This window comes from Echinops telfairi, unplaced genomic scaffold (assembly GCF_000313985.2).
Source record: "Echinops telfairi isolate 266 unplaced genomic scaffold, ASM31398v2 ScPeMD7_24;HRSCAF=84, whole genome shotgun sequence".
Classification (NCBI taxonomy): Eukaryota; Metazoa; Chordata; class Mammalia; order Afrosoricida; family Tenrecidae; genus Echinops; species Echinops telfairi.
Genome location: NW_022103921.1, coordinates 6,420,654 through 6,443,607, shown reverse-complemented (window position 1 = coordinate 6,443,607; position 22,954 = coordinate 6,420,654). Strand labels below are relative to the sequence as shown.

General features: G+C 38.8%; 1 protein-coding gene across 1 annotated transcript in view; it reads left to right on the top strand.

The window, feature by feature from the left end:
• LRRC63 (leucine rich repeat containing 63) overlaps nt 1–22,954 on the top strand; it is a 70,181-nt gene that overhangs the window by 12,534 nt on the left and 34,693 nt on the right. Inside the window, exon 3 of the mRNA XM_013007582.2 lies at nt 5,938–6,098. Coding sequence (XP_012863036.1) covers nt 5,938–6,098 — 161 coding nt within the window. The remainder of the gene's footprint in view (nt 1–5,937; nt 6,099–22,954) is intronic.

Sequence of the window (22,954 nt, the reverse complement as noted above, 5' to 3'; positions counted from 1 at the left end):
TTTTAAATATATGCATTGTTAAAACTAAAGATACATGTACAGAGCATATAATTGGAATATGTGTTTTTTTATTATTCAAATCTCTATCTTTTCATTGGAAAGTTTAATCAATTTCTATTTAATTAAATACCTAATAAGGTGGAATTTACATATGCCATTTTCTGTTCGTATCCTATGTTTTGCTAGTCAAAACAGTTTTATGCTTATTTGTCTTCTATCTCTATTTTTATTCCTCCTTTTGAACTAAATCAGTATTTTCTAATATATAATTTTAATTTCCTCATCACTTCTTTATGCATATATTTATGAGTTATTTTCTTGGGAGTTGACTTAAGTATAACAATTAGCATCTTAATTTATAATAATCATATTTAGATTAATTTTAAATTAATTTCAGTAGTATACAAAACTTCTCTCTGTCCTTTTCCCTCTTTATGTTGGTTTTATTAAAAATTAAACCTTTATATTTTGTGTGCCCATAAGGATTTATAATCCTTCCCACAGAGAAGAGAACAAAGGGTGCTGTAAGTCTTTGAACTTGCATAGGAGAAAAAAGGACGTTACCAGTAAAATGACTACTTTATCCACGTGTGCTAACACTCTTTGTTTTCTTCGTGTGAACTTCCGTTACTGTCTCGTGCCCATTTATTTTAGCTTTCTGACCTGTCATGTTTTCTTGTTGAACTGGTCTACTCACCATAGACTTCTCTCTGTTTACCTTGAAATGTCCTCCCTTTTTCCTTCAGTTTTGAAGAATAGTTTTTCTTACTGTAAAAATCTGTGTTGGCCGTGTTTTCTTTCACCAGTTTGAATATGCTATTGCATGTCATTTTGGTCACCATGATTTTCATTAAGAATTGACTGTTGCATATAATGAATTGTTTCTCTTTTGTTGCTTCAAAGATTCTCTTTGTCTTTAGGCAGTTTGTTTTAGACAGTTTGATTATACATAATAAACTGGATGTCGATCTTTTTGAGTTTATTCTACAAGTTCATTAAACTTTTTAGATGTATGAATTAATTCTTTCTATCAAATCTGGAAAATATTTTTAGCCACTATTTTGTTGTTGTTGTTAGATGTCTTTGGGTCAATTCCAATTCATAATTACCAAATATGCAACAGACAATCTTTAAGACTATTGTTCTGTTTGGGCCCATTGCTGCAGTTACTCTGTTCGCCTCATTAAGGGAATTCCTCGTTTGACTGACCGTCCACTTTACAAAGCATGATGTTCTTCTCCAGGGTACGGTTTCTCCTGATAACATGTCCAAAGTACGTGAGATGAAAGTTCACCAGCAATGCTTCTAAGAAGTATTCTCGTTGTAGTTTTAAGACAAATTTTCTTGTTCTCCTACAGTCCACAGTACTTTCAGTATTTTTTGCCAACACTTGTGTTAGTCTGGGTAGACTAGAGAAACAAATTCATAGACACTCGTATAAGAAAGAGCTTTATATACAAGAGCAATTGAATATTGAGAATACATCCTAATTCAGTCCACATCACATGCGTAAGTCCAGTATTAGGCCATATGCCCTATACCAATCTATGAATTCCTCTTCAGACTCACAAAACACATGCAATGATGCTGAATGCAAGAAGATCACAGGCCAGTAAGTGGAAAGTCTTGGGGATCCAGTGGCAATGTAAGCACCTCAGCTCTTGCAGGGGTCTCCACTTGGCTTTTCCAGCTTTGAGGCTCTGGCTGCCATCAGCCTATCTCCATGTGGCTTGTCAACTGCAATGTCTCTGAGGGAGTGAGCAGAGAGAGACAGAGAGAGAGAGAGTCTCTTGCCCCCAACGAGGAATACTGGAGTTCCCAGAATCCTCAGGAAAAGGCCACGCCCACACAGAGGCCTCATTGGCTATGACCTGATTGACAGGCTAGACTCCACCCCTTCACTCTTAATCCTCTCAAATTGACAAACGATTATATAACCACCACAACTATGATTCAAATACATTAGTTCTTCATTATTCGATGTCCAACTTTCACATACATATGAGGCAATTGAAAATACCATTGCTTGGGTCAGGTGCACAGAGTCTTCAAAGTGACATCCTTGCTCTTCAATGCTTGGTGAGTAAGGCCTTGTGCATCAGATTTGCCCTCTTGACTGCTGCTTCCATGAGCACTGATATTATGGATACAAGCAAGATTAAATTTTTGACAACTTCAATCTTTTCTCCCTTTATCACGATTTTGTCTATTGGTCCAGTTGTGAGGATTTTTGTTTTCTTTACGTTGAGTTGTCATCCATACCGAAGGCTGTAGTCCTCGACCGTCATTAGCAAATGCTTCAAGTCTTCAGTGCTTTCAGCAAGCAAGGTTATGTCATGTTGAAGGCTGCATACTGAAGGTTGTTAATAAGCCTGTCTCCAATCCTGGTACTGCTAACTCACCAGGTTATTTTCTCTGCATGCCAACTGAATGTGGTGAAATGACACAACCCTGACCCACACCTTTCCTGTTTTAAACCATGCAGTGTTCCTTATTCTGTTCAGACAACTGCCTCACGGCCCACGTACAGGTTCCCCATGAGCACAATGAAATGTTCTGGAATGTTATCCGTGGTTTGTTATGATCCACACAGTGAATGACTTTGCAGAGTCAACAAAACACAAGTAAATACCCTTCTGGTATTCTCTGCTCTGAGCCAAGATCACCTGACATGAGCAGTGATGTCCTTCAGGCCATGCGCTCTTCTGAATCCAGTTTGAATTTCTGCATCCATTGTTGAATGATCGTCAGCAAAATTTTACTTGCATATGACATTAATGATATTATTAAATGATGTCCACATTATGTCCAGTCACATTTCTCTGGAATGGGCACAAATATGGACTCTTTTTATCCATTTGCCAGGTAGCTCGCTTCCAAGTTCCTTGTCATAAACGAGCAAGCGCTTCCATACTTCATCCGCTTGTTGAGACATCTCAGTTGGTATTCCGTCAATTCCCGGGAGCTTGTTTTTCACTAATGCCTTCAATGCAGCTTGGACATCTTTTAGATCCAGAAGTTCTTCCACATGGACAATATGCTACATCTTGAAAAGGTGTCATTTGAACCAGTTCTTTTCAGTACAAAAAGATGTGTATTCCTGTTAGAATCTTTGTATGCTTCCTGCATCATTCAGTATTTTGCCTGCAGAATTCTTTGATAGTTTAGCTTGCAACTTGATTTTTTTTTTTTAATTATTTCAGTTTGAGAGACATTGAAGGTCTTCTTCCTTTTTGGTTTTCTGATTTTATTTTTCAGAGTAATGTTTCTGGACCTTTTAGCTCTTTAGACATGCTTCTTTTAATTCCTTGAAATCAATAGGTGATTTAAAGTCTCTGCTTAGTAAGTGCAACATCTGGGTTTCATCAGGGACAGTTTTCTATTGATGGTTTCTTATCCCGTTTTGTGTACCATCGTCTAATGGTTTTGAATATATCATCCTTTCTACTGACTAGTGGACACAGAGTTGCTATGCTTCAGAACCAACGTGGCAGCATGTAACAACGACTTCCTTTGTCCAAGAAAATAGAGAAAAAGATGGAGAACTTCATCAGTGACCTCAGATCTATGTTGATCAAAATAAAAGTCAAATATTCTGGGACTCAAAAGTCATCTAGCTGAAATGATCAATTCAGTGGATGGGGTTAATAGCAGGTTATGCACATCTGAACAGAACACTCCAAACATATCCTTCTCTGTGACATCGGTTAACTTCTGGTTCTCATTTCATTTATATCTTTTCTACAAACTTATATCACTTTGGTCTGGCGCTCCTTAACATGTTGCAGATGAGTTTAAAAACTCTCAGATCCTTAAATCTAAATGAACATGCCTGACTACATCTCCACTTCCATCCCCTTCTGGGTCAGTCTCACACCATCTGCTTGGGTTTTGATCCTGAGGGGAGTGGGCAGAGGGCAGGTCATAAGCTTTGTCTTAATGCATTCTCCTCTCCTTCTTGCTCCATTTCCACTCCCAAATGCAGGAATTATAATATCATGTCAAATATCTTTGTCTACCCTAGAATTAATTTTCACACGTACTTATCTAAAATGGACACAGAGGGCCTAATGTAGAAAAATTAAACATTGTTTTCTTTGTTCAGTGCCACATCTTTTCTCACAGAAGCCATGGCATAAGAATTATTAAGAAAGTAAAATATGTCGCCGCAAGCAATGCAGAAAAAATGGATGAAAATGAAAAATATCTTGTATACATGTTATCTTATCAATTGCAACATGTTGTCTTATCAATTGCAACATGTTATCTTATCACAGTTAGGGGTGTACTTAAACAGGACATTTTTGGTTGAACATGAAACCGACATATGTAATGTAACTTTAGATGGTCCCTCCTTGGCTAACCCTTTAGTTCCTCTCGTCATATGTGGGGATATAGAGGAAAACCCAACTTTTGACTCACGCATGAAGTGGCATTAGAAAAAAGTGAAGCTACCTCTTAGGAAGTTATCTGTATCCGAATTATGCTTATATCATGTCCTTTTTGAGTTTTGTGAGCCAAGAAACTGGTTTTGTAATTCGCAGAAATATATATATATATATATATATATATATATATATATATATATATATATATATATATTTCCCCCCACTTGATTGCACTCTGCAGTATTGTGCTTTACAGAGATCAAGGTTTTTACAAATTGAAGGTTTGTGGCAACTCTATAGCAGCACCATTTCTCCCTCAGCATGTGCTCCCTTTACATCTCTAGGTTAATTTTGGTCATTGGCACAGTATTTCAAACTTAAATTATGCCATTGTGTACTTGACTGCAGTATAGAATAAGCATAACTTTCATATGCACTGAGAAACAAACAAACAATGTATGTGATTTGCTTTATTTCTCAAACTCAAACTCACTTCCATCCAGTTGTTTCTGACTTACAGCATCGTGTGGACATGGTAGACTTCCCCTGAGTTTCTGAGACTGTAACTCTTACCCCCCCCCCACTTTCATTTATTTATTTCTTTATTAATCATTTTATTGGGGGCTCATACAACTCTTATCACAATTCATACACACATCAATTGTGTAAAACACACTTGTACATGCGTTGCCCTCATCATTCTGTGAGTGCACATTTTAATGTTTTTACATGTATTACAGCAAGATTGAGGTGAATGGACTTCATTTACATATAAATCAATGAACATATTTCTTTAATGAGAAGATTTATCTATATATATATATATATATATATATCAATAAGTATATTTATTCAATTAGAGACAATTGTACTATTTCATATAAAAATCTCAGGCTGACAAAAATAACCAGCTGAGATTGGACAGGCATAGCTTATTGAGAATGTTCTCCAGAAAATATACTCAGCCAATTTGTTTATTTTGACTTACTGTATTGTGGCACTGTCAATTATGCATTTGACTGCTAACCACAGGGTTGGTGGTTCAAAGCCACCAATGGCTCCACAGGAGAAAAAGGCTCCCATAAAGACTTGTAGCATCGGGGAACGGATTACAGAGATCTACATATAACCTCCTCCCTGGGGGCCGGACAACAGAAAAGTGGGTGAAGGGAGATATCAGACAGGGCAAGATATGACAAAATAGTAATTTATACATTATCAAGGGTTCATGAGGGAGTGGGGAGCGGGGAGGGAGGGGGAAAATGAGGAGCTGATGTCAAGAGCTTAAGTGGAGAGCAAATGTTTTGAGAATGATGAGGGCAGCGAATGTACAAAAGTGCTTTACACATTGATGTATGTATGGATTGTGATAAGAGTTGTATGAGCCCTCAATAAACAATTTAAAAAAAGACTTGTAGCATCAGAAGACCTAGATACAGTCACCATTGAGTCGGAGTGGACTTGACTGGCAATTGGTACATAAACATTTTATCATTTTTATTCTAAGTGATATCACATTTAAGTTTCATGTCTTATTTTGTTCATTTAGGTGTCTTAAAGGTTAAAAAAAAAGAGGAATTCGAGACAGGTATTATTCATGGTGAAGGTTTTAAGACTGTTTCAGCCACACAATATGAAACAGTAATGGCCATGGCCAATCTGGCCATACTGACCTGTCAAGTATATGGAAGAAATGCACTTAATCTTCAGGTATGATCGCTCCTTTTCAATGAACAGGCCCTTTGATATTATTGATTGTGTTTGCTTCATTTTCACTTTCTTAGGTTTGATTCTATGTTATTGAGGAAACATTTCCTGGTATAATTGAGATTTCCCAGGAATATATTAAAATTGTATCTCTATACTTATTTTCTTTCATTCCCTAAACTTACCTTAAAATTATGCTAAGATCTTAAAGCAGTTACATTGATTTTTTCCCCCATTATATAGAACAATAAGAGATGTGTCATTCAAAATTACCATATTACCAGAATTTTTTTGTTGCACAATTAGAAGACATTTTGGTGCTGGGATCCAAATCTATTACTAGACTGGCTTTTCACTGAACAAAACACACCCATTGTTATGAATAAAAATAATAATAGCTAACATTTAGTAAATGTGTATTATGTTTCAAGCAAATATTACTCTAATAAATACATTCTGCAAAGTAGGTATGAGAACCTTCTTTATAAAATTCATGACCAAAATCCCACAAGCAAATACATTCTGCAAAGTAGGTATGAGAACCTTCTTTATAAAATTCATGACCAAAATCCCACAAGCAAGTTGGTGACACAAATAGTTTGGATTTAAACCCAGAAATTTTGACCTCCAAATCTATGCTGTTTGAAAAACAACAATATTTTTGTTTTCTTTTAAATTTCTTTCAAATTCACATAAAGTTCCCAACCAAAAAAAAACCTCTCATACACTTTCCAGTCAGTTCACACTTTTTACTCAGTTCACTATTTTGTCACACACGCATATATAAATTTTGGGGGGTCTCATTTTCACATATAGATATTATGTATTGTATAGATAAGGAGCCCTGTTAGCATTGTGGTTACATGTTGGGCTGCTAACTGCAAGGTCAGCAGTTTGAAACCACCAGCCAGCCCCATGGGAAAGAGGTGAGGCTTTTTACTCTGGTAAAGATACATATTCCCGGAAACTCACAGGGGCATTTCTACCCTGCCCTATAGGGTTGCTATGAGTCAGCCTCGACTTGATGGCTGTGAGAATCTTACATATAGCTCTACATACATGTATGAATAGGCAAGGAAGCCTGGGAGCACTGTTAAGGGTTGGACTACTGAGTGAAAGGTGGCAAGTCAAACGCACCAGCCAGTCCTCAGGAGAAAATTGAGTCTGTCTACTCCTGCCGTGAAGTTTGCAGCCTCTCTCTAGGTGGCTCTGAGTCAGAGTAAGCTCGATGGCTGCAGGTGTCGGGATTGTTTTGCTGGGTTTGGTTTATATGAATCTGCAGTCTATCTTCATCATTTGTGGGTTCCATATTAATTCATTCATCCGTTACTGAACTACTCATGGCAATTTGGTGATTGTTCACAGTGAAGAATTCTCAGCCGAGGGAAATAAATTATTCATTTGGTATTCGGTAATTCATTATGTCCAATTTTCTCATCTGCATGGGAAAGCTGGACAATTAGTAAGGGAGTCCTAAGAAATATTAATACTTCTGAACTATGGTGTTCGTGAAGACTATCGACTATATCAAGGACTACCAGAGGAAGAAGCAAATCTGTCTTGGAAGAAGTACAACCAGAATGCTCCGTAGAATCAAGGGTGATGAGACTTTGTCTCACCTGCTTTGGCCATGTTATCAGGAGGGACCAGTCCCAGGGCAAAGACATTTTGCTTCACGAACAACATGGATTCACACCATGGCTTGCACAATGGGCTTAACTCTGACAATCATGATTAATGGATCAAGCCGTGTTTGGTTCTGTCGTACTAGGGTTGCTATGAACCAGAACCGACATGACAGTACCTATCAACAAGGCCAATTTAGAACTTCAGATATCATAACTACCCCAAACACCGGGAATTGCCTATATATACCAAACCAATTAGGAAAAACCATAAACAGCAAGGATGTTGTATACACTGCTGAGCTCTTGGTTAGCAGAGCAGCAATTGAACCACTGCACCGCTGGGTGCTTTCACAATTCTGTTAGTTATCAAGTTGATAGCTCTTATTCAAATTTTATTAACGATCTTAATTTTTTTTAATTACATAGGCTCTAATCAAGGATCATATATTACACTCAGTGGCCATAGTTTATTTTTACTTTAAAAAATAGTGATGTACATATACAAATACATTAATCCACAAAAATAGAGGTATTGGCCCTACATATATTTGTATAACAATACACTGAGGTAGGGGATGGACTTCCGGCCTCTGCTCATGCCCTCCCTCAATACAAGAACACTTTGTTCTAACAAATCGGCAGTCTGAGATGTTCACCTTCCCGACACAATCGCTGAAGACAAAACAGGTGCATCAGCAAATGTGATGAAGAAGGCAGGTGGTGCCTGGCTATTAAAAGATATAACATCTGGGGTCTTAAAGCCTTGAAGTTACAAAAGCCACCATTCAGCAGAGAAGCAACAAGTCCACATTGAAAAGGCACACCGCCGGTGTGATCTTGAGGAGTCATAGGGACTGGGTAATAAGCATCAGTACACACATAACAAACAAAAACATATTGTTGAGAATGATGGGGTTTGGAGCAGAGACCCAAAGCCTGTAGACCAGAGACCCAAAGATCTGTAGACAATGGAACAATCTCCCCACAGAGGGGCCATAGGGAATGGATGAGTCACCAGGGTGCATTAAGAATGGTTGAAACACACTATATTCCTCTAGTTCCTTGAGGCTTCCTCACCCCTCACTACCATGACCCCAGTGCTGCTTCTCAATTCAGACTAGACCAGAACATGTACACAGATATATAGATAAGAGATGGGTGCTCATCACACACAGAATCCAGAACAGGAGTGGGAATAGTGATACCAGAAGGGTAGGGGGCAGAGGGGGAAAGAGAGGAAGGGAGAAAGGGGGAACTGATTGCAATGATCAACACATAACCGCACACCCCTCTACAGGGGGAAGAACAAGAGAAAACATGGGGGAAGGGAGATGGCGGTCAGTGTGATTATGAGGGTGGGTGGGGGGAGGGAAGGAGGGGAGAGGAGCTGATACCAAGGGCTCAACAGAAAGTACATGTCTAGAAAAGAATGAAGGCAACCTATGGACAAACATGCCTGAGTCATTCGATATATTGATTGTGATGAGTTGTCGGAGCCCCCAATAAAATGATTTTTAAAATAGTTTTGTATAAAATAAAAATAGTTTGGTTATAAAATATAATCGTTTATTATAAAATAAAATATAGAGTGAGTACAGTTTTATGATTATTGTTACACCACAATGCCTTTCATTGGCCCATATAAGATTTTCATACTGACAGAATGTCCGGTGTGTATGTCACCTCACATCTTCAATAAAGTCTGTTAACTTCCCTGCTTTTTCCTAACTTATTGAAAGTGCAATACAGCTACATTACCTCAATATGCCAGAAAATACTTGACATTTTGTTTAATGATTTTTTAAAAGTCCATAAGACAGTATTGAGATGACCGTCAACTATGGTAAAGGCACTGGGAGCCCTGACGGCAGAGTAGCTGTGCACTGGACTGTGATCCAAAAGGTCAGCAGTTAGAAACCACCAGCCAGCTCCATCTTTCTACTCCTGTAAACAGGGGCAGTTCTGGCCTGTCCTAGAGCATCGCAATGAGCTGGCATTGACTTGATGGCAGTGATGGTGAAGGCATTAGTGCCAAAGAAGTGAGGCTGGACGCATTAGCCAACATCAAGCCTCCAGGACTCGATGGAATACCAACTGGAATGTTTCAACAAGCTGATGATGCACTGGAAGCACTTAATGGTCCATGCCAGGGAATGTGGAAGACAGAATGGAAGAGATCCATGTGTGTCCATTCCAAAGAAAAATGGCCAAACAGAATGCTCAAGTTATAGAACAATATCCTTGATATCACATCAAATAAAATTTTTCTGAAGAGCATCTAGCAATGGTTGCAGCAGGACATTGACAGAGAGCTCTCAGGGGCTCAGTTTGGATTCAGAAGAGGAAGTGAAACAGGGGCTATCATTGCTGATGTCAGATGGATCCGGTTGAAAGCAGAGAATACCAGGAGGATGTTTATTTGTACTGCATTGACTATGCCAAGGCATTAGACTGTGTGGATCATAACAAAGTACGGATAACCTCGAGAAGAGGGGAATTCAGAATACTGATTACATCCATGTGGAACTTGTATATGGGTCAGCAGGCAGTTGTGTGAACAAGGGAATACTGCAAGGTTTATAATCAGAAGAGGTGTGTGACAGGGTTGTATCTTCTCACCATACGTATTCAAGATGTGTACTAAGCAAATCATCAGAGAAGATGGGTTGTATGAAGAAGAACGTGGCATCAGGATTGGTTGTTCATTAACAACCTGCGATATGCAGATGACACAACATGGTTTGCTGAAAGCAAGGAGGAGTTGAAGCACTTGCTGATGAAGTTCAAGGATTGCAGCGTTCTGTGTGGATGACAACGCAATGTAAAGATGACCAAAATCCTCACAACTGGACCAACAGCTCACAGCATGATAAAAGGAGAAAAGATCGAAATTGTCAAGGCTTTTGTCTTACTTGGCCCCACATTCAATGAGCAAAAGACACGTTACATTGGGTAAATCTTCTGCACAAGACCGCTTTAGAGTATTGAAAAACAAGGATGTAAAACAAGGATGGGACTAAGGTGCACCTGACCAAAGGAATGGTATCTTTCAATTGCCTCATATTCATGTGAAAGTTGGACATTGAATAAGGAAGACAAAAGAAGAATCAATGTTTGAATTGTGGTGCTGGTGAAGAATATTGAAATACTATGGACGTCCAAAATGATTAATAAATCTGTCTTGGAAGAAGTATGGCCAGAGTGCTACTTAGAGGCAAGGATGGCGAGACTTTGTGTTACATATTTTGTACATGTTGCCAGGAGAGACCAGTCCCTGGAAACGGACACCATGTTCGGTATCGTGAGAGGCCAGGGCAAAGAAGAAGGTTCTCAAGGAGATGGATTAACACTGGCTGCAACCATGGACTCACGCATAGGAACAATTGTGGGGTTGGGACGGGCGTGGGTGGTGTTTTGTTCTGTTGTGCCTGGGTCATTTCCGAGGGGTGGGAACCTACTGTATGGCACCTCATGACAACATGGTGATGGAGAACACCGCTTCTACAATGATCGGAGTGTCTCAAAGGGATAAGGGAATATACTGCTTCCCAAAGAATATTCATAGCCAAAAAAAAAAAAGAATATTCATAGCCTTAGTTGAATCTGAAAATACATCTAGACTCATCAGCAAAACAGGGGTTACTAATAGATAAGACTAGAGATATTGACTACATTTTAAAAGAACATTTAGAAGTAACCTGGAGCAAGATGTCAGTGGTGATGTTTTTTAATCCTTCAAAATCATTTTACAGAAATATGGAGAATAATTAGACTAATAATTAGAATAAGACCAAATAAAACTATGAACAGCAATTTCAACAAGAATGTTGTTGTAGTTGTTGTTGTTAGGTAATGAGCCATCCTCACACTTGCTCCTAGGCCTGAGCCACTATGTCACTCTCTCTTGTCGAAGGCCTCCTTTTTGCTGTCTCTCCACTTTACCAAGCATGATGTCCTTCTCCAGGGACTGGTCTCTCCTGACAATATGTCTAAAGTATGTAAGACAAAGTCTTGTCATCCATATCTCTAAGGAGCACTCTGGCTATATTTCCTCCAAGATATTCTCACACACTGTAGAATATGTCTTCTAATATCTTCCAGATAGTCCCACAAACCTCAGAATATTTTGAAATGGAATCAAACCTCATTAGCAGCAAGATGACGACTACTACTCTCTAGGAGGTAGTAGAGAGAGAGGGAAAAATACGGTAGGAAGATTGGGGAACAACCCTCACAATTGAAAAACATCTTCACTGTACTAATTGGTACAAAAGCTCTCAAAACACCCAGAATTAATAAAAAGAAACATCATTAAGGACAGAATCAAACACAGAAAAAGACCACTTCAAATTAAATGGGGTAAGAGGTCTGGAGATACAGGATAGGAAAAGCGAGTAGAAGTGTGCTGGAGATGGGAAGGGGAGAATCAGAGGAAAGTACTTTGAAAATCGCCATTGAGGTAGCTACACACAAACCATATTTCTCACTGTTAAATATTTCTACTAGTGAAAGAGCTTAAGAGTAAAGAACAGGGCAAGTCATTCCTCGCCATTCTTCTACTTGAAGAAATCTCCTAAAAATACAAGAAAAGCTCTCTTATTTTAGCTTACAGAGAAGAAAACCAATTCACATGCAAAAACATTTTAAGATGAAAAAGAGGGCAATAGTATAAGTAACATATTAACAAAGAATAAGGAATTTCCAGAATAATACGGCTGTCTGTAAGATCATTTTAAAGCAACTTTTTTCCAAAATGAGATAAAAATAAAAACGATACAAGCTATGAAAGAGTATCATAACCCACAAATGGAAGAACTTAGAAATCCTTTTTTTTTAAAAAAAACATTTTATTAGGGGCTCATACAACTGTTATCACAATCCATACACACATCAATTGTGTAAAGCGCATTTGTACATCATTCTCAAAACATTTTCTCTCCACTTAAACCCCCGACATTAGGTCCTCATTTTCCCCCTCCCTCCCCACTCCCCCCTCCCTCATGAGCCCTTGATAGTTTATAAATGGGTATTTTGTCATATCTTGCCCTGTCCGACGTCTCCCTTCACCCACTTTTCGGTTGTCTGTCCCCCAGAGAGGAGGTCACACACAGTTCCTTGTAATCGGTTCCCTCTTTCCTACCCATTTTCCCTTTACCCTCCCTGTTTCGCCACTCACACCACTGGTCCTATAGGGCTCATCCGCCCTGGATTCCCTGGATTTTCAGTTCCTATCTGTACCCGTGTACATCCTCTGGTCTAGCCAGACTTGCAAGGTCGAATTTGAGTCATGGTAGTGGGAGCGGGGAGGAAACATTTAGGAACTAGAGGAAAGTTGTATTTCTCATCGTTGTTACATTGCACCCTGACTGGCTTGTCTCCTCCCTGAGACCCCTCTGCAAGGGGATCTCCAGTGGCCTACTAATGGGCTTTGGATCTCCACTCTGCACTCCCCCCATCATTCACTGAACTTAGAAATCCTATGGAGGAAAATATTACCAAAGAGCACTCTTAGGGTTGGAGAAATGGTTAGAAAAGAAGCGAAATGAACAAGAAGCAGAAAGAACAAAAGCAAAAATAGACACCACAGAAAATGTAGCAAGAAAATAAGAGACTAGGCTCACCGGTTGGATAGAGACTGGTGGAATCCCTAAGACGATGGCATGGCCCTTACCCTTTGGGTTGGAACTGAATTCACCTCAACATGAGGGTAATCAGCCATTTAAGATCAAATGGGCAGCATTCACCCAAAGACCAAGTTCAGAGGGCTAGGAGAGGAGGAGGAAGGGAAACAGGAAACGCAAGGCATGGGTTGAAGCCGAATGTGTAGACATTGTTGAATGTAAAAATAAGATCTTCTCTGTAAATCTTCACCCAATTCAGAATAAAACATTTGCTAAAGAAACTACAAAATGAAAGCTAATCTCTAATGACAGAAATCAGAGCAGTGGTTGCCTGTGAGCAGAGGTGGGTGGGCCTGGGGGGGTGAGTGGAGGGAAGGTGTGAGGCAAGGCGAGAGACTTGGCACCTGGAAACTTTTGAGGATGAGGACTATGTTTACTATTGTAAGGATCTCTTCTTGGACATATATGTATGCCAATATTTATTGGATGCTGTAGAAATATGTAGAAAGTGGCAAGAATGAACTAGACAAAATTCCAATAGTCATGAGGATAGCCCCAGCCCAAGCAACATCACATAGTTGCCTTCAGTTGGAGCCATGTGGCAGCAACCAGCAACACAATTTTATGTCAGATACAAGCCAGTACAGCTGGTTTTATGAGAGAAAATCCTGTACGAGAAGTAGATGGCAATGAAATAAGATAGACGGATAAAAAGGATTCAAGAGAAAGTGCTACATACAGAAGAGAAGATAAGAGTATACAGCATACTTATCCTAGCAATTCCTCAATAAATGGAACAAGATAAATACTATAAACTTTAAAAGACTTGAAAGAAAAACACTACATCAACAATAAGAAAAATAGGACCTACAGATTCAGAAAATAAATCATTTGCCTAGGAAAACTCATCCAGATTAATCAACACTGAAGCATATTTTAATAAACACTTGATTGTTATTTGCTATCTGCTTGGTTCTGACTTGAGCATTAGATTAGAGCATGCATCAGAGTAGAGCTTTGCTTCTTGAGTTTTCAAGCCTAACCTTTCAGAAGCAAATCACCAGGTCTGTATTCTGAGGGTCCTCTGGGTAGGTTTGAAACACCAACCTTTATGGCTAATTGTTGAGTGTCTAAATGTTTGTGCCACTTGGGGATTCTAATAAAATGACCAGACTTAAAGGAAAACTTTTTAAGTACTTGAAACTCATAGAAAATACCATGTTATTTGAAGTATTGACATAATTTATTGTCCACATTAGAAAACTTGGAGGATTTAAGGGGACAATAAAGTAATTTGTTAAATGTTCAGAAAATATTTTTGAGATATTAGTGACTAACACATTGATTTCATTTTAATGGTGAAATTATAAATTATTCTTTTTCAAAAATTTTAAAATAAAATTATTGCTGAGATAAAAACATGATTTGAGTACACTTAAAACAAAATTATTCTAAAATATTTCCCTATAGCATGATCCTTAAATAGAAGATACAATTACATATACATATTTAAATAGAAAATAACATTCAACTTTTGATCTGTATCTTTCCAAAACCGTGTTTCTAAGCTTGTATGATATTTTCTTCAAATTTGCATTTACAGTTAATAAATATGGAACCACTGACATTTCTGAGTGATTTTTCTCTTTAGATCCTATTTCTTCATGATTAAAAGTATCTCTGTTTTGTAAAATTCAACTTACTGTCATGGACTTGATTCCAATGCACAGTTTCCATAATGAACCGAGTAGACCTACCCCAGGGGTTTCTGAGACTGTAAACCTTTATGGAACTAAAAAGCCTCGTCTTTTTTCCAAGGAGCAGCTGGTGTGTTCAAACTGCTTTTAGCAGTTAGCTCAATGCATAACCCACATGTCACCAGGGGTGCTCTAAAAGCCAAGTTCACGGCCATTGAGTTGAGAGTTGATTCTAATTCCTAGGGAGCCAACAAGCTGGGTAGAACTGCCCCTGTGGGTTTCCAAGCCCCTCTCTGGTAGTTTCAAACTTGTGACAATGCAGGCAACAGTGCAACGCGTAACCTACTACTCCACCAGGGCTCTTCTGAGCAAATGATGCTAAATGGAATATATTGGAAATTCTAACTCTTCTTACACATAAAGAGTTCAATTATGGAATTTTTGCGCATTTATGCCACCATTATTTTAACTTGTTAGCAGTTTGCAAATTTTGTTGTCATTATTGACTTAAAACAAGAATATTTTGATGTGCAGGCTCTCCATTCGTTGAATACTCAGTTGTCTATTTCTAGCTGATATTAAACAAACCCCACTGAAAGCAGTGGGGAAGGAGAGGAGGCCTTTGTGATAATATTTGTGTCTTGAAATTCAGGCTGGTTATACAAGTGTACTCAGATTGTAAAAATCAGCACGCTTTACACTTAGGGTGTGTGTACTTTTATTTGTGACATTTATGGGAGAATTTTAAGAAGGGGAGTAATAGATTTCAAAATGTCTACAGGAGGTTTGATTTGGAATAAGCCCAATAAGTATTCACAGGCCCAGGGGGAAAACATACCAACAAACTAAAATGACAGAATGTATTAAACGCAAATATAATGAACAGACAGCACATGCATCTCCAGGGTATGTTGTTAGATGACCCTGAATTGGTACGAACCGCCAACCTCCCAGTTAGTAGCCGAGCGCGTAATCCCTTTGCACCACCAGGATTTCTTATGTGTATTTTAGACATTTTATCTGTTTGTTATGTCTTTCTCTCTTTTGAGTTTCCTCACCTAAATTCCAGTTCAATAATTCTCTCTTCATCTTAGTCTAAACTGCTATTAAACCCTTGACCAAGGTCTTAAATTGTGTTATTTTTCTTTAAATATGCTTGATGTGCTCATTTCTACTTTGAATACTTTGTTCTTTAGTTTAATTTTTGAGATATTAATCACAGTATGTGGGCTCTCTGGATTTCATTATGTGGTAAATAATTTCTCTTGATTTTTGTTCAATTATTGTCATTTCGTGTGCCTACTTTTAATTGCAAGATGCTTTTTTAATTTGTAGAGATAATTCGAGGTTGTGAGTAATGTTGACTTCTTTCAGAGAATTTACATTTTTGCTCCTAGCAGGCACAGAGTGTAGGTGAGGTTCCTCTTAATTCAATCAGAGAATCAACTGATTTAATGATAGACTTTAAATGTTGTAAGAGCTCCAATGGTCGCCTTTTTTTCCTGGGACTCTAGCCTTCCAAACTCACACAAATAAACTAGGGCCTCTCCTCCTTGGCAGGCTCTGAACTACAGTTTGTGTTTTTCTAGCCATGTGAGACTGACTATGGCTCTGTTGAGCTGCTCAACCACAGTGTTAGATCAGTCAAATACATCTAGGGGAAGAATAGTGCCAATGTTGTGTTACCAAACAGATTGTTTTTTCTTCTATAATTTTGACCAATTAAACCTGTGCTACTTGGTAATTCCCCAAACCTTTGTTGTTGCTTGTGTTCCCTTTTGTCTTTAGCAGGAGGTTTGATTTGGAATAAGTCCAATAATCATTAGTTAATGGGAAAAGAATCAGAGTAATTTGGTTTTTAGAGAAAATTGCATTAAATGAGAGGTTGATACATTTTTTTCTTGGAAAAGACTAGATAGTAACAAGCTTTGGCTGTGAGGGCCAAAGGATCTCTCTCACAACGATTCAGTTTTGCCCTGTAGCGAGCGAGCAGCAGCCATAGACAATACCTAAACATATGACCATGGCTGTGTTTAAATAAACCTTTATTTTTATTGGAGATAATTGGAGGAAGGATATAGCTTTCAATGAGTTAGGTAAAGCTAGTCCAAAAAAAGTTTATTTCTATACCCCCATTCATGTTATTTTAAAAAATATTTGTCTTCAGAACAGAATCCTGATTTAAGAGAACTGTTCTAGTTTTTGTTAGGTGCCACGAGTTGGTACCACGTCATGGCCTTACATGTAATAGAACCAAATATTGCCTGGTCTTAGGGCTAGCTCCATAGTCATTGCTGTATTTGAAACCATTGTTCAGCCACTGTGTTACTCAATCTCTCTGAGGGTCTTTCTCTTTTTGACTGACTTTCAAATTTACCAAAAGTTAATGATGAAGACACTGAAGAATTATACCAATGTCTTCAGGCTGAAATTGATCAAATGTGTAAGCAAGATGCATGGATAACCATTGACAATTGGAATGCAAAAGTTGGAAGGAGCAGTAAAACAGAGGAAGGAACAGGAGTTTAGAAAATATGGCCTGGGTGACAGGAATGAAACTGGAGCTCACATGATGGAATTTTGCAAGACCAACAACTTGTTCATAGCAAATGTCTTTTTTCAACAACACAAAAGGCAACTACACACATGGACTTTTCCAGATGGTATACACAGAAATCAAATTCACTACATCTGTGGGAAGAGAAGATGGAGAAGCTCAATATCAGTAGCTAAAACCAGAGCAGGGGCGGATTGTGGAACAAACCATCAGTTGCTCATATGCAAGTTCAGTTTGAAGCTGAAGAAAATTAAAAAGAAGTCCATGAGCCAAAATGTGACCTTGAGTCTATCCCACCTGAATTTTGAGAACATCTCAAGAAGAGATTAAACACATTAAACACGAATTAACTAACATGTTAATAACTAACAGATTAAACACTCATGACAGAAGACCTGTTGAAATGTGAGGCATGAAGAAAGCAAAAGGTCACAAAAAAGACAAGAAAGAAAGAAAAGATTAAAGTGGATTTCAGAAGAGACGATGCAACTTGCTATTAATCACAGAGTATTTAAAGCAAAAGGAAGAAATGATGACAATAAAGAGCTGAGTAGACAACGTCCAAGGGCAACTCCAGAAGACAAAGTAAAATACTATAATGAAATGGGCAGAGACCTGGAGTTAGAACCCTAGAAGGAAGAACACTCTCAGCATATCTTAAACTAAAAGAACTGAAGGAAAAATATTCAAATCTTGAGTTGCAATCATGAAAGATTCTACAGTCAACATATTGAATGGTGCAGGAAACAGCCAAAGAAGATGGAGTGACTACCCAGAGTCACTGTACCTAAAAGAACTAGTCAATATTCCATCGTTTCAAGAAGTAGCAAGAACCAATGGTGCTAAAGGAAGATGTTCAAGCTGCACTAAGAGAATTAGTCAAAACCAAGAGTCCAGGAATTGATGGAATACCAATGAGAGTGTTTTAAGAAGCTGATGAAGCACTGAAAACATTTACTTGTCTATGCCAGGAAATTTGGAAGAGAGCTACTTAAGCAAATGGCCGGAAGAGATCCATCTTTGTACCCATTCCAAAGAAAGGTGACCCACCAGAATGCTCAGATTATAGAACATTACCATGGATGCAAGTAAAATTTTTCTGAAGATCCTCCAACAATGGTTGCAGCAGTACATCGACAGGGGAGATTCCAGAGGTTCGGTTCAGATTCAGTAGAGGAAGTGGAACAAAGGATATCATTGCTTATGTCTGATGGATCTTGGCCGAAAGCAAAGAATTCCAGAAAGGTGTTTGTGTTTTATTGACTATGCCAAGGCATTGGACTGTGTGGATCCGAACAAAGTATAGCTAACCTTGAGAAGAATGGGAATTCTAAACCACTTGATTATTTTCATCTAGAACAAGGGGGTATTGCCTGGTTTCAATTCAGGAAAGGTGTGTGATAGGGTTGGATCTTCTCATCATACTTAATCAGTCTATGCTGAGCAAATCATCAGAAAAGATAAATTATATAAAGAAGAAGGTGGCATGAAGATTGGAGGAAGGTTCATTAACAACCTGCGATAACACAGATGGCAGGACCTTGCTTGTTGAAAACCAGGTGGCGTTGCAACACTTGCTGATGAAGATCAAGGATTGCAGCCTTTAGTATGGGTTAAAACTCAGTGTAAAGAAAACGCAAATCTTCACAACTGGATTAGTAGGTATCATCCTGATAAAGGAAGACTGACGTTGGCAAGGTTTTTTTCTTGTTTGCATCCGCAATCAGTGCTCATGGAAGCAACAGTCAAAAGATGACTTGCATTGGGTAATGTACTGCTAGTATTTGGAGGGCGAAGATGCACCTGACCCAAGCTCTGATATTTTCACTTGCCTCATATACTTGTGAGAGTTGCACATTGAAGAAGGAAGAATGAAGAAGAATTGGTGCCTTTGAGTTACGGTGCTGGAGAAGGATATGGAAGGTGCGACGGACTGCTCAAAGGACAATCTGACCTGTCTTGGAAGATGTATGGCCAGAGTGTCCTTCAGAGGCAAGGATAGCAAGACTTAGTGAGACATAGTTTGGACACATTGTCAGGAGACACCAGTTCTGTTGTGCGCATGGTTGCTGTGGGTTGGTACCAACTCGATGGCACAAACCACAACAACTTACCAAGATTAATATCATGATCCTCATGATACATTCAAAGGACCTGAGATGAAATCTTTTTATCTGTGCTTCTAAGGAGCATTCTTAAGATACTTCCTTCAACACAGATTTGTTCATTCTTTCGAAGGTTTATGGAATAATCTATATTCCTTGGCAACACCACACTTGAAATGTGGCAGTTATCCTTCAAACCTTTCTTGTGCATCGTCTGGTTTTGTAGATTTATGAGGAGCTTGAATGTAGCAAGACATAGGTCAGGCAACGGTGAGTCTTCAAAGTGACATTTTTAACACGTAGGAAATCTTTCGTTACTCAATTTGTTTGATTTTTTTTTTACTGCTGCTTTCATAGGCATTGATTGTTGAACCACAAAAATAAAATTCTTCTCCAATTTCACTTTCTTTGCCATCTGTTGTGATTTTGTTCATTGGCCCATTTTAAGGGTTTCCATTTTTTAATATTGAGGAGTAACCCATGCTGTTATAGTTGCTTTCCTCAATAATTTCTCCATGGCATCTTTATTTTCTGCAAGCGAAGTTTGTGTCACTTGCACACCTACCTTGTTAGTGAGCCTTTCTCCAATCTTGATACGTCATGCAGTATTTTTCTTTATACAGCTGAATTTCTCCAGTTACTTATTCATCATATAGATCATAGGTTCTGAAACGAATTTGACCAACTGCCCTCTTTTCAGAAAAAAAATTAGTCAGTCCTCCCCTGGCAATGACAATCTATTGTACTATAGCTCATAATCAAGGACAAAGTGGAGGTACCTGTGTTTGCAGCCCCTTAGAGCATTTCAGCCCCCTCAGCAGGTGGTCTCCTACACTTTGAACAACAGTGACAAAGACGTCAGGCAAAAGGGCGCAGCCCTGATGCACACTTGTCCTGGTTTTAAACCATTAGTACCTCTTTGCTGTGTTTGAATAATTGCTCTTGATCTACATACAAGTTCACGTGAGCATGCTTAAGTGTTCCAGAATTCCCATTCTTTGCAATATAGTCTATAATTTGTTATGATCCCCAAACACCTTTGTGTCATTGATAAAAGAAAGATAAATATTTTCTAGTACCTCTGCTTTCTGCTTAGATCCATCTGATAGCATCAATGTTTTATGTTCCTTCCTGAATTTGGCTTGAGCTTCTGACAGGTCCCTGTCAATATATGACTGTAGGCATATTTGAATTATCTTATGAAAACGTTGCTTGCATGTGATATTAATGATATTATTAGATATTTTCCACATTCATTGGAATGGACATGAGTAATATAGATGTCTTCCAGATGGTTGGTAATGTAGTGTCTAAATTTTTGAAGCATCTCAATTGTTATTCCATCAATTCCTATTAAATATTATTATTTGCTAATATCTTTAGAGTGGCTTTTAGGAGCCCTGGTGGTATAGTTGGTTACATGTGAGTTGAAAACTATAGGGTCAGCAGTTTGAAACCACTAGCTACTCTGTGGGAGAAAGATGAGGCTGTCTAAAAAGTTACAGTCTCAGAAACCCATCCTGTTGTGTCCTGACCGGGAGGGTTGCTATGAGTCAGAATTGACTCAATGGTCCCGAGTTTGTGTTTTGATTAGTAGGGCTTGTACTTCTTTCTTCATTGCCAGTGGCTCTTGGCCATATGCTGTCTCCTGCAGTGGTTGAATCAAGTCTCTTTTGGGACTCTGTGTATTTCTTCTATGTCCTTTTGATGCTGTCTGTCCCATTCACCCTTTCTGCCCATAGAATCCTTGATTATGGTAACACAAGGCTTGGGTTATTTTTTCATTTTCCTCAGTCTGAGAACTATCCATTGTGTATTTCTATTTTGGTTTTCTCACTTCAGTTTCTTGCACATCTCACTAGAGTACTTTGCCATGTTTTCACGGGCCGCATGCATTTTCAAATATTCTTTTCACCTGTTTTCCTTCACAAATTTACTGCATGATAAAATAATTTAGATTAAAGCCTGGTCGATCTTGTAAGCTTGTTAAAGACACAAAATTTTTATGAGCATGGCCTTCACATACAACAAATGTATTGCTTAATATAATGCAGAATTATGCTAAAAGGTGACTCGTGTAACTCAAGAGACGGAGGAAGCCTCCAAATTCTTCATGATATTTCGTTCTCTACGTCCCTTCTATCCTAACTCAGAGCAGAGGTTTTATGATGGGCCAGGAATAGAGAAATCCAGAGTACCACAGGTATTCTGGTGGTATGTTGTGCCCACAGCAAAAACTGCTGGTTGCTGGAATTCCGTGAGGAAATATGAAGGTCCAAGATAGTCAGTCATTCAGCCAAAAACGATGCAGAACACACTGTACACAAAGTGGACATGCCACATATCTCACAATGTATCAGAGTGGCAAAAAGGAAACATGTGTATTTTACGGAGATTTTTACTTTTCATGGGATGGGGGAGGGTGTTCATACACTATACACACACACACACACACACACACACATCCATACATTGTCGTTTGACCTGTGATGAAGTGAACTATGAAGGAAAATGAAGCAAGTAGAAGAGACAGAGCGTGGTCAAGGAAGGCCTTCACTGGTTGGACGCCTGTGAGTGAACAGACAGCTCATTATAAGCAGACATGAGTGAAGTCAGTTGATAATTGATTGAAGTTATAGAGTGGGAAAAACTTCCCAGGCTTTGGAATGAGAGTCACTTGTTCATCTAACCTTGTTAAGTGGGACGATTAGGGACTGTGACAAACACATAATTTCGTATTCCCTGGTGCTGCAAAAGGAACCCTGGTGGCAAAGTGATAACCACACAGTCAGCAATCTGAAACTACCAACTGCTTCACAGAGAAAGACAAGGCTGTCCACTCCTGCAAAGAGGGACCGTCTCAGAAACCCACAGGGGCAGTTCTACCTTGTCCTATAGAATCTCTACGAATAGTCATCGACTCCATGGCAACGAGAGCCTTCTGCCAAAGAGCTGGTGTGGGAGGTGACATATTTGGCTGCTGCCTGCAAAATCAACGGTTCAAAACCACCAGCCAGGAGAAAGATGAGGATGCCTGCTCCTGTAAAGATTTATAGCCTCGGGTGCATAAGCAACTGTGGCGGAGAAAGCTGATGGTGCTCGGCTATTAAAAGATATAGCATCTGGGGTCTTAAAGGCTTGAAGGTAAACAAGCAACCATCTAGCTCAGAAGCAACAAAGCCCACATGCAAGAAGCACACCAGCCTGTGCGATCACGAGGTGTCGAAGGGATCAGGTATCAGGCATCATCA